The following is a 12284-nucleotide window of genomic DNA, read 5'->3' as shown; positions in this document are numbered from 1 at the left end:
GCGCGGACCTCTCACTGTCGCGGCCTCTCTTGTTGCGGAGCACAGGCTCCAGACGCACAGGCTCAGCAGTCATGGCTCACGGGCCCAGTTGCTCCGCGGCATGTGGGATCTTCCCAGACCAGGGCACGAACCCGTGTCCCCTGCATTGGCAGGTGGACTCTCAACCACTGCACCACCAGGGAAGCCCACGAGTCCATTCTTGACCCTGCTCTTCACCTTGGCTCCAGCCTTCACCTTGACTACAACACCTAACCAACCCTTGACCTGGGCCATGACCTTCACCTCATTCCTGACTTGAGCTTAACTTTGTCCTCAATCTCAATTTCATCTTCTACCCCACATCCCACCTGAATTTCACCCCTGCTCTCGGCGTTGACTCACCCTCATCCCTGTCCCCACCTCACCATCCTCTCTGATCTTTGACTTGATCTTCTCCTCAATTTTGTCCTTATGTGCACTCCTTGCCTTCCCCTTAGCCTCATCCCCAGATCAGTTTCTAGGCTCATGACCTCACCATTTGTTCTGTCCAGCTGTCTGCTTCTTCGGGGACATCCGCTAAACTTGGTGATAGACTGAGTTGAGGGGAGTCAGGGAGGTAGAAGGGAAGTTTCTCAGGCATGAACCCACCTAACCTGGCCCTCAGACTGGAGACGGGGTGAATGATGCCCCAGCCCTGAAGAAAGCAGAGATCGGCATCGCCATGGGCTCCGGCACAGCCGTGGCCAAGTCAGCGGCAGACATGGTACTGTCAGATGACAACTTTGCCTCCATCGTGGCTGCAGTGGAGGAGGGCCGGGCCATCTACAGCAACATGAAGCAATTCATCCGCTATCTCATCTCCTCCAACGTTGGCGAGGTCGTCTGGTGAGGCCCTGTGTTCCCTCCTCCCAGCCCTCTGGACCAGCTCTGCATCCCTAAGACTGGGAAAATGCCTGTTCCTGGGATGGGGCTGCAGGGATGGAGGGACCCGTGCCCTGCCCTGGAAGGCTGGGGCCTTCCAGAGTCCCACCTCAGGGTGGGGAGGGATGGGGACGCCTCATCATTCTCCAGAGGCCCTGATGCACCTCAGCCCCTGAGGTGGTGCCTGAAAAGTCCCCTGTCATCCCTCCAGCCGTGACCTTCTTCCCACTTTCAGAGTCCTGCAAGATGGGAGAACTTGCCTCACCTTTGGGCAGTAATGTGTTCGTGCATGTGTGTGTGCACATAGGGTGTGTGCCTGAGTGAGAGGTGTGTGTACGTGTGTGCATGTGAGTTCTTGTTCGTCTTTTCGCATGAGGATTTGTGCTAGTGTGTAATTGTGTACACACTTAGGTTCATGTGCGAGTGATGCCTGTGGAGAACGGTGAACACGTTTGCCTGGCTGTGTAAGAATTCTGCATGTCTGCACGTCGGGGCAAGCATGTAGGTGTTTGCTTGTGTTTGTGGGATTGTGTAACCTGTGCTAGGTTGTTGTACATATCTGTGAACAAATGTGTGTATGTTTCAGGTATGCACTGTCCACGTGTGTGTGTGTGTGTGTGTGTGTGTGCCCCCTAAAGAGGACTTGTGTCCTCAAGAGGAGAGGCCTAAAGGGCAGGTCTGTCCAGGCGCCAGAGCTGGGACTGGGGGTGCAGGGGTGGCCCAGTGTGAGGCGGGGCTGCTGTGGAGACAGTGCGGGAGCTCCCGGGCCTGGGGTAAGAGTAGGAGCTGTACCCTCCATTTGCTGGGGGCTAGAGCCCATGACTCTGGTTCCAGCATCTTCGTCACAGCAATTCTGGGCCTGCCCGAAGCCCTGATCCCTGTGCAGCTTCTCTGGGTGAACCTGGTGACGGATGGCCTACCTGCCACGGCCCTGGGCTTCAACCCACCAGACCTGGATATTATGGAGAAGCGGCCCCGGAACCCTCGGGAGGCCCTCATCAGTGGCTGGCTCTTCTTCCGATATCTGGCTATTGGTGGTGAGTGGGGCCCCAGTCTTCATTGCGGTTCCTGGAGCTTCCTAAGACCCTTGTATCTGTTACACTTGCAAACTACAGACCAGTATGACCCAGCCTGGCTTATGCCAAGAGAAACCGTGTGAGCTCATGTAACTGAAGAGATTGGATCATGCCTCAGGCATGGCTGGACCCAGCCCTCAGACAGTATCATGGGCACATTCTGGCTCTGCCTCAGCTCCCTTCTCATGCAGGTGCTCCTTGGGGTGGCAGGATGGCTGCCGCAGCTCCAGCCCTCATGCTTGCCCCGTTACAACCTCAAATAAAGCAGAAGAAAGAGCCTTTTGTCCTATTACTCCCGCAGTAGTGTGCAAACCACATGGCTCAGAAAGAGAGAGAGTGGTTCCCTGACAGAGATCCAGCGAATTATTAGGAAGGGGAAACGGATGCCAGAAAACCAGAGGTGTCCACTATAGCCAGTTTTCTCCTGCCCTCCCCACAGTGTACGTTGGCCTGGCCACAGTGGCTGCTGCCACCTGGTGGTTCCTGTATGATGCCGAGGGACCTCAGGTCACCTTCTACCAGCTGGTGAGCAAGGGATGGCCACGGAGCCTGTTGGGGGCATCTGGGAGGCAGAACTCACAGCCCAAGTTGTTGTCGGAGTCCCAGGGGAAAGGAGTACAGAACCCCACGGGTGCCAGTGGCTGTCCCTCCCCACCCCCTCCACTCCCCACATATAGACATCCACCACCTCAAGAGGCAAGCTCAGAAGCCACAGGAAGCCTAGAGACGGCAGCACAGCCCCCGAGCCAGAGAGGAGGCTACTTCCTCCCCCAATCATTTAGTTACAGGGGGACCAAGGGGCTTAACTGCCCAGAAGTGTCTTACCTTTACGGGGAAACTGCCCAAACAATTGAGGGCTCAGAGGTAGGAGCCCCTAAATGGTTGAACTTCAGGCAGAGGGTCAAACTGGAGCAATCGACAGTGGAGGGAAGGAATCTGCCAGGCTCCCCACTTTCATAACCAGCGTGTTTCTCGGGGAAGGGACCCACTAACCTCTGGAAGTCACCTGGCTGGCAGGTGCACACCACGGGCCGGGCTTAGCTCAGCAAAGCTCTGGAAGCAGGCAGGGAGCCCCACCTCAGCTGCTGTCTGTCAGTCTGTCCTTCTGTCTGAGCAGCCAGTGCATCTCCTTTGCTTGAAAGAACCTTCGCAGCAATTCCGGCAAAGCCAGTTGTGGGTTTCTCTTTTAAAGGGGAGAGCGGCAGGGATGTGGAATTTCCTTCCTCTGACTGTGCCTGACTTTGCTACTTTCCTGTAGGTAGAAGAGCTCAAGAGAGGGACCCTGACTTCCTGGCCACTCTTGGGAATGTCAGGGGAGTACAGTCTTCCCCACCCTGAGAGCAGCGTGAGGGCTCTTTCAGGGGTTCACACCTAGGTAGAGGCAGCCCGGGGATGCTTTCCTCCATTCACCAGCCCTCAAGCACGTGGGGCTCTCCCTCCTGGCAGCAGTGAAAAGCATGGGCCCAGACCCTCGTCCCAAAGGCTGGTGGCCTGCAGCCCTTGGCAGATGGCTCAGGCCAGCCTCAGGCACCTGCTCCTGTAGCTCCCGTGGGGGCAGCAGCTGGAGAGTGGGGATGTGCCAGCCATCCCACTGCTACCTTCTTCCTACCCTGTCTCTGTTACGTCCTTTGTGATGTGGATCCCAGATCTCCAGAGACCTCCCCCCATATCGACCTTTCTTCTGAGCCCAATCCCATAGAGCCAGCTGGATACCTCCTCTGGGATGCCCCACAGCCCTTGTGCACTGACCAAGTCCAAAGTCAAAATCTGTCACCTTCCCCCAAACAATCCCTTTCCTCCATGCCCATTTCGGTTCCACTGCCTGCCTGGTCACCCAAGCCAGACCCCTGGGGTCATGCTAGACACACATCCCATGCCCACTACCAGTCAGTCCCCAGTCCCCTTGGTGCCACCTTCCCAACTGTCCTCAGGTCATTCCATTTCTCATTTATCCACTTGGTCAAGAAACAGCTATTAGGCACTGACTCTGTGCCAGGCACAAATTGTTAGGGCGATGGCAGTGACCGAGCTGGCAAAGGCTCTGCAAAGAGCATCCAGTCTGGTGGGGGAGAGAGCCATGGAAATGGGCAGTCACATTTCACAGTGAGAAGTGCTTCAGCAGAGAAAAGGCAGGTGGCTATGGAACTCAGAGATGGTCAAGAGTTAGACCTAAGATAGAACTTTCAGCTCCAGGTGCTGGAATTTCAGGAGAGGTGCCCAGAGCCCCCTTTGATTCCTGGAGGAACACTGAGTAAAAGCAACACAGTGGATCCTGGATCCCGGCTGCACAGGTTCCCACCCTGGTTCCATCACACACTAGCTGTGTGATTTTGGACAGGCTGCTTAACCTCTCTGTTGGTTTCCTCATACGTATAAAATGGATAATAGACCCTGCCTCATAGGGCTAAGATGATGCAATACTTACAAAGTGCTTAGACCAACACCTGGCACATAGTAAGAGCTATGTAAGTGTTAATGAAACCCAGAGGGGGCCTTGCAGGTGAAGGTGAATAGGAAATAGCCAGGGAGGCAGAGGGAAGGAGTAGGCAGAACAGTGGCTCCCCCCAAAGAAACAGCCTCCCCACCCCTCGGGGGCTGCTCACCGTGAATCTGTGAGGCAGAAGTTCCAGCCCTGAGCACCTTCTAATAAACAATGTAGGAGGCCACACTGTGACCCACGACCTGGGCACAATGCGTGCGTGGCAGGTGCTCACGGCTGAAACCCAGGAGGTCTGAACTGGGCAGGGCGTTTGTCTTTTGAAACACCTCCATGTGATCCTGTTTGTATTTTCTTCCCGTGCACGGGCATAGGGATGCAAGCACACACATGCCCGAGCGGGAGGTGTGTGCACTGTGTTTGTGGGTACATGCATGTGCAAGGTCCTTACCATTAAGGTCTGGAGGTGGAGCCTCACGGTGGTGACACAACTCGCAAGAGCATTTGGTCCTCTTGGTCAGTGGGCGGGTTCAACGTTTAGGACATTTTCTCTGCCCTGTGATCAGTGCCAAATAAAAACGTGCTCTTGTCCCAAATACTGGAGCTTGGTTTTTGGAGAAATTCCCAGTGTTCGTTTAAATAAGACTCTCCATCTCTTTGTTAAAATAAGAAATCTAGCCAAGCCATAGTCTTTTTTTTTTTTTTAATTTTATTTATTTTTGGCTGTGTTGGGTCTTCGTTTCTGTGCGAGGGCTTTCTCTAGTTGCGGCAAGCAGGGGCCACTCTTCATCGCGGTGCGCGGGCCTCTCACTGTCGCGGCCTCTCTTGTTGCGGAGCACAGGCTCCAGACGCGCAGGCTCAGTCGTTGTGGCTCACGGGCTTACTTGCTCCGCGGTATGTGGGATCTTCCCAGACCAGGGCTCGAACCTGTGTTCCCTGCATTGGCAGGCAGATTCTTAACCACTGCGCCACCAGGGAAGCCCAGCCATAGTCTTTTATAATTTTGCATCCTGCACGAGAGAGGAAAGTGCCAGCAGCCCCTTCTGGCTGACAGAGTCGCCTTACCCGCATTTTTGCCCTGGGGGAAATGAGGGATGGATTTCCTGGACAGGAGGTCAGGCAGCTGGTCACTTTACAGATTTCTCGTTGAGGGTTATTTTCACAGCACGTGTCCCCCCATTTCTGAACTTTTAGCTTAAAGGATCACTGTGTTCAGATGAGATTCCAGAGGCCAGATTTGTATTGTTGGAGAACAGAGCTGTTTAACGGTTATGAACGTTCATGCTTATCCCCGTGGTGTGGAAGAGAACAAGACGGAAGTTCTCATGAGTGTCCTCAGTTCAGCATGTTATTACAGCAGATTCTGTGAGCCAGGTTTATGGGCAGGAAGAAGACTCCCCTGGGGCTGCAGGGGCAAGGGCCACTTCCGTTATTGAGCCCCGAGAGCTCCCTGTTAATTATGAAGAAGCCATGCAACAAGCCTGCATCTGGCCATGAGTTAGGCCACATCATAAGCAAAGGGCAGGTCTGGTAGAGCTCGATTTCAGCGGCAGAAGTGGAGGGAGCTGTGAATGGAATCTTATTTAATAATCATGACTAGGGCCCCAGGAACCTTCCTCTTCTACCCACCAAAGGTGAATTCTGTTCGTATAATTTTACTGATCAGTTTTCATATGCGTTTACTCATGTTACTCGGTGGCCTCAGTTCATCACCGCCCACACTCCTGTACCTCGGCTACTCAGGCCCCCACCCCCTGATTCCAGGGCCCCCTGCCGTCCATCCGCAGCCTAACGCCGGCTGCTCCCCCTCCGTCCCCCCCCAACCCCAGAACGGTGTGCCCTTCTCCCTGGCCCAGTGCAGCCCCTCTGTCCCCATCCTGGGAGAGCGAGCCCCCCTCCCTGGACCCTCCCCGCAGCAGTGCTGGCTGTAGTGAGTCCTCAGATGTGAGCCGAGGGTGAGGGCGGAGTGAGGCTTCCCTCTTCCCACGCCCTGGCCCCGCCCCTGGCCCCGCCCCTGACCGCTGTTCTCCCCGCCACCACGCCACCCCACCTGGGGGCCCTCAGAGGAACTTCCTGAAGTGCTCAGAGGACAACCTGCTCTTTGCCGGCACTGAATGCGAGGTCTTTGAGTCACGCTTCCCCACGACCATGGCCTTGTCTGTGCTGGTGACCATTGAGATGTGCAACGCCCTTACCAGGTGGGCTGGGCAGAGGGGCCTGGAGAGGGGGTTGAGGGATGGGGGCTGAGGGTCAGTGGGGCCCAGAATTGGGGTCAGAGGTGTCCAGGAGTGCGGTCTGAGGTTTAGGGGGTCCAGGATGGGGGTCTGAGGGTCAGAAGGGTCCAGAAGAGGGTTCTGAGAACCAATGGGGGCCAAAATTGGTGGACCTCCTGATGGAGGTCTGAGGAAATAGAGGGGCCAGGATTGGGTCTGAGGGGCAGAGAAAGGGCGTCCAAGCCCCAGCATAGGCCCCTGGGGGCTGAGAGGGCAGCAGCGACATCCACCTCCCAGCGGCACCGGCCTCCCAGAAGCTCTGCCATCCTTAAAGGGCAATGCTGAGGCCCAGACCACCTGCTGCATCTCACATGGGGGGCGGGTGGGTGACCACGGCGGGGCCTGCCTGGCCTGAGGTGAGCACCCTGTGCCCTTCGCAGCGTCTCGGAGAACCAGTCACTGCTGCGGATGCCGCCCTGGCTGAACCCCTGGCTGCTGGCGGCTGTGGCCATGTCCATGGCCCTGCACTTCCTCATCCTGCTTGTGCCGCCCCTGCCCGTGAGTCTCCACCCAGCCCTGCTCACCTTCTCGGGCTCCTGGGGTCACAGGGTCCTAATTCTCCTCTGATGCTAGGCCTTTCTGGGCCTGTTCGTGATGGAAACTGCCTGGGGGCTGTGATGGGGGGAGGTCTGATGGTGCTCCGTGACTGCAGCCTGTGTTGGGACCCTGGCCAGCCACTGTCCTCCAGATGTGTCCCCCACTTTGGGACCCTCCCCCCAGACTTGGGGAACAGAAGAGGTGGGAAACCTTCCCAGGCTGGGGCAGGAGGAAAGCCGATGCCCTTTCCCAGTGCAGAATCCCTCCCACTTCCCAACAGAACAGGATTTGGTCCTCTGGGTGAGGGCCGGGGAGAGCACCTCAGGCAGAGGAAACGGGGGACACGGATCTGGAGGTGGGACCTTGAGAGGCATCTCGGACGTGCTCGTGAAGAGTCCACTGTAGCCTGGGTGTATGAAGCAGTGGATGTGGGGGGCTCTGGGCACTCCTTCCTTTAACCAAAACTACCCCACCCCAGCTCATCTTCCAAGTGACCCCACTGAGCGGGCACCAGTGGGTGGTGGTGCTCCAGATATCTCTGCCTGTCATCCTGCTCGATGAGGCCTTCAAGTACCTGTCCCGGAAGCACGTGGATGGTGAGTGAGAGGCCCCAGACCCTCCCCACCCTGCTCGCCTCCAGCCCGCCTCCCTGCCCGCCCCTGCTTCCAGGCTGCAGTGAGTGTCCGCAGGGTCTTGCGCTGCAGGGGTTGGGGCCCTGGGCTCACTGGGCCGCCAGCGGGAGCACTGCTCAGAGCCACACGGCTTCGCTCTCTTCACTTGCCACCAGCCCTGCACAGCCAGGCCTGCTGTGCCCTCCTCTGGGCCTTGGCCTCTGACTTCTCTGAACCGGGCCTGATCTTACGCAGGCATTCTCAGCACAGTCTCCCAGGCGGCTCTCTGTTTCTGAGTTCACGGCTCTGGGTCTGCCTTAACCCGGGAATGGAGGACAGAATGGCAGGGTTGGGGTGGGGGGCGGTGAGTGGAGGAGCAGGCTGGGGCACGGTGTCCACCTGCCTGCCTCTGCCAGGGGCCCAGAGCGAGGGTGATTCTGACCCTGCCAGGGGCCAGGGAGGCAGCCTCATTCTCACTGCCTGAGCTGCCCAGAGATGGAGGAGGCAGGGGTGAGAAAGTCCCTGTTCCCAGGAGTTCGAGCCAAGGCTGTAGGTCTGGGGCCAGGCTGCTGTTGAGGGCCCCGGGTTAGGCCCAGAGATGGCTGAGGCCTGCTCTGGAGCAGCTGGGTCCTTAAGGGCCACCTCTGGCAGGAATGTATCCCGGGCCCAGGGGAGGGTGCCGGGGCGGGATGGGAGGCCATAAACATCACGTGCCTGTCATTCCGCAGGGGCCAGGGCAGCCGATCAGCCCCCATCTCCCATGCTGGCCAGCCCTCCCAGGCACTGCTAATATTTTATCTTATTAAAAAGGCCAAAACAAGTTGGCCTCCTCTCTCTGGAGAAGCTGGCCCACCACAGGTCTGTCCAGAGGCTGACCACACACATGGTGGGGGGAAGGGGGCTCAGCCGAGGGTAGAGGTGGGTGCTCGGTCAAAGCAAGGTCTGTTAGAGTCCACAGGTCGGGGGGGAAGGGGGAGCCAAGCCAGACAAGGCATTCTGCCCCCTGCATGGTTCTTTCGGGCCCACCCTCTGGGCGCTTCTGGGGAGGTGAAGGCAGGGAAATGGCTCTGTCACCTGAAACTCCGTCTGCAGGAGCCCCAGCTCTGGCTGGAGCACAGGGCTGGTCCACCAGGAAGGCTGCCGGCCAACCTTGACCACACTAACTCACCTGTAAAGTCCCCCACATCCTCCGGGGGATGTGGGCAGCTTCGTCTTTAAGAGCTTTCCCTAGCCAAGAGGTTCCGGTCTCCTCGAGAAAGCTGAAAAGTGAGAATGTTTCTCAGCCAATGGGAGAAGCCTATGTCTTGGGCACTGTTCCAGTGCTGGCTACTGGATGACGGAGGATTTGGCTTGGGCTGGGGAGGGGAGCAGGCCCCTAGCAGGACCGGGTAGGTTGGAAGGACTGGGGAGGGAGCCGCCCCTACTGGGCCAGGGTTGGGGGTGGTTTCTAGAAGAGGTGGGGTTTGGGCAAAGGTTTGAAAGGGGAGGATTGAACTTGGTGGAGAAGAGGCTGGGCTCGAAAGGCTTGGCCTCTTTAGTGGAGCTGGGGCTTGGAGTGCAGGGTAGAGGGCTGAGGCCAGAGTGTGGCAGGGGCCTCGGCTACCAAGGTAAGGACCCTGGACATTATCCTCAGGGCAGAGGGAGCCACACAAGGGTGGAAGCATGGGAGGGACTGGGGTGACCATGGAGGGTAGATGGGGGCGAGACTAAGGGCAGGGAGGCTGGTGGGCCTTGTTAAGCTGGTTTGGGAGGGAGACAGTGGTCCCGGGAGATGCCTCCACCTCCACCATTAACCTGGGACGTTGACTGTGGTCCTGGAGAAGCTCGGCTCGTGAGGGCGGTGTTCTGCTCGCAGGAATGGCCATGGGGCCCGCAGGGCGGACACAGGCTGGGTATCTGTGGCCACATCCGAGAGGTGGGGTGGAGTGTGCCCGCTGGCAGCCCAGACAGCTATGCCCTGTGCAGCCGCAGTCCCTCGGGCCTCCTAAAGGCAGGCAGGGCGGGGGTGAGACAGGGGACCCTGTTATGTTCCCAAGCCAGCCTGGTGGCCTTTTAGGGAAGTTTTGCTGAGGCCTGATGCTCGTGGCTTCCCCATGATTGACGAGAGATGTGTCCTGGGAAGAACGATGGATGCTGGGTCAGTCCCGGGGCGTCAGGGACAGGGTCCTCTTACCCCACCTCAACTGTCAGGCGGAGGCCTGTGGGCCAGGCTGAAGGGAGGGGAGGCCTGGAGGGACTGAGTGGGGACCGATCTGGGAGGGTTCAGGATATGAGGCAGGTTTGGAGTTTATTCTGATGGCAGTTGGGGAGCCATTGAAGGGAGTGATGGGCTAGGTCTGTAGCGTGACGCCAGGGACAGGAGGGTGTTGGTGAGAGGCCTTGAGTCCTGGTGGGGGCAGTGGAGGAAGAGAGATGAAGATGGTGAAATAGCAGGCCTGGTATGTGGGATGAGTGAGGAGTAAAGAATGGCCAGGGTTTCTGGACCTCATGATGGTAGGTAGTGGTTCCCCAAACTGGAAACCAAGAGAATGTGCATCAGATGCTCTGAGGGAGTTGATGGAATATGTGGGGTGAAGGAAGCTCCAGTGACATCCAGGGGGTGTAGCAGGGCTGGGGGCCGACCGAGAGATACCATGGGAGAGTGGGGCTGTCCCAGGGAAAGAGGAGGACAGAAGGGGCCAGAAGGAGCCAGTCTGGATGTGCGCTCTCCTACGTCCATCTTAACACGCTCTCGGGTTTTCTTCCAGAAGTGAGTGCCGGGAGCAGAGTGGAGTTTCCAGTGTGTACCTCTGAGTGATGGTGCCCAAGCCTTCGCCCCCCTGAATGCCCCCTGCCTGCACGCTCACCTGCTTGCTCATTGGGCCCTGCTGAGGTCGGGGCGGCCACCTCCAGGCCCGTCCCAGGGTCTTTGTCCCCACTCCCATCTCCCTGGGGGCTCTGTAATTCAGGTCTCTAGGGCTCTCCTGGGCAGTTCATCCCTGAAGCTCTGGCCCAGGGGCTACAGCCCGGGAGGGGCCTGCCCAGAAGCCCGCAGCAGAGCCATCCTCCCCAGATCCACAAGCACGCTCAGGAGTCCACTTCCCCTTCCTTGGAGGCAGGGCATTTCCTTGGCGACCTGCGTCTCTGCATAGACAGAGCTCTCCTGGGAACCACTCTGACCTCTCCCTCAGTGCCTGGGCTGGGGCCTGGTTGGCCCGGGGTGAAGGGGGAACAGCCAGGCCCAGCTGTGCACAGCGAGGGCGGACGGCCCCCTCCACTGTGCTTCCACAGAGTCAGCTCCCGAGGGCTTGCGCCTGTTTGTGTTTATGTGTGCAGGGGGTGGAAGGCTCAGAGAGAGGGACACGGGAGTTGGGGAGGGAGGCGGAGCAAGGACCCCCTTTCCTGGGAGATGGCCAGCCTGCCTGCCTCATCTCGGCGCACCCCCAGACTCAGGTTTCTCTGTTCCAAGCCAACAAAGCATGCACCGTCTTGGTGCTGCCTGCTCTGCCAAGCGGAGGACGGATTTGCCTTCTGTGTCCCTGGTGCCTGAGACCCGAGCAGTCCTCGGGTCCCTGACCACTGCGCCTTGCCACCCTGACCCAGCGCCTGGCCGCATCAAGGTCTGCACGGCTGCGTGATCCTGAGTCCCCACACCCATGGGCCGAAAAGACGTCCTGAAGAATGGTTAGCTACCCAGGGGCACGTCCGCCCCCTCCCTTCCGATGATGGGAAAAGAGCGTTTGCGGGACACAAGTGTTCTCTTCACTCAGCTTTTGCCCCTCCAGCGAAAATTAGCTAAGAGCAGAAGAAGCAGTGAGTAAATGGTCGTGCGTCCTCGCCCCTCCTAGAGAGTGTACAAAGTGATTATTTTATGTGTGAATCAAGACCCGCATCCCTGTCCTGGTCCCCAGAATCAAAAGGCCCCCTGGGCTTGCCTTGCAGACAAATGGGCTCCATGTTCAGTGGCCCCTCCGCCCACACTTCTGCCCTCCCCTCTCTCGAAAGTGAGAGAATCAGAGTCGGGTGGGACTTTCCTGGAGCCCCCAGAGATTCTCCGCGTCTTTCCTGCTGGGGAAACGGAGGTCTGGGGAGGGGGCAGGACCCTGTACCCACCTGCTGACATGCAGTCTGGTAGAGAAATAAAGGTTGAGTGTCTGGGGCAACAAGGGCCGTCAGCGTGTTTCCTGGAGAGCGGTCCCCCCTCTGCCCCCTTGGTGTCTCCCTGGGGGCTCCCACCACCTGTGCCCCCTCCCCCAGGAGCGGTGAGTGAAGGTCTGGGGTTCCATTGCCAACCGGAGGGAGATCTCATCCTCAGACAGGGGGCGGGGAGCCGCGCCCCCGTAGCAGAGGCCTGACTGCCTTCTCACGTGTACAGCACTTGAAAGTTTGTGCACGTGATCAAAGCCCTTTACACACGATTCACAGGGAGATGAGGCTAGGAGGGGCCCGTGACTCTCCGGGGCAGGGCTGG

The 12284-nt window shown here is 58.3% G+C and overlaps 1 protein-coding gene across 3 annotated transcripts in view; it reads left to right on the top strand.

The window, feature by feature from the left end:
- ATP2A3 (ATPase sarcoplasmic/endoplasmic reticulum Ca2+ transporting 3) overlaps positions 1-11969 on the top strand; it is a 33806-nt gene extending 21837 nt beyond the window's left edge. Inside the window, exons 15-21 of one of the 3 annotated variants that reach the window (XM_081219408.1) lie at positions 644-864; positions 1735-1937; positions 2416-2501; positions 6478-6611; positions 7067-7184; positions 7702-7819; positions 11283-11969. In XM_081219408.1, coding sequence (XP_081075534.1) covers positions 644-864; positions 1735-1937; positions 2416-2501; positions 6478-6611; positions 7067-7184; positions 7702-7819; positions 11283-11389 — 987 coding nt within the window. In that variant the 3' untranslated portion in view covers positions 11390-11969. Of the gene's footprint in view, positions 1-643; positions 865-1734; positions 1938-2415; positions 2502-6477; positions 6612-7066; positions 7185-7701; positions 7820-10581 lie in introns of all 3 variants that reach the window. The other 2 variants (XM_081219410.1, XM_081219409.1) reach the window with 2 other exon arrangements.
- The last annotated feature ends 315 nt before the right edge of the window (positions 11970-12284 follow it).

Source organism: Mesoplodon bidens (assembly GCF_964165515.1).
Source record: "Mesoplodon bidens genome assembly, chromosome: 19".
NCBI classification, from domain to species: domain Eukaryota; kingdom Metazoa; phylum Chordata; class Mammalia; order Artiodactyla; family Ziphiidae; genus Mesoplodon; species Mesoplodon bidens.
Note: the sequence above shows the minus strand (reverse complement) of the source record. Positions and strands in the feature narration are given on the sequence as shown.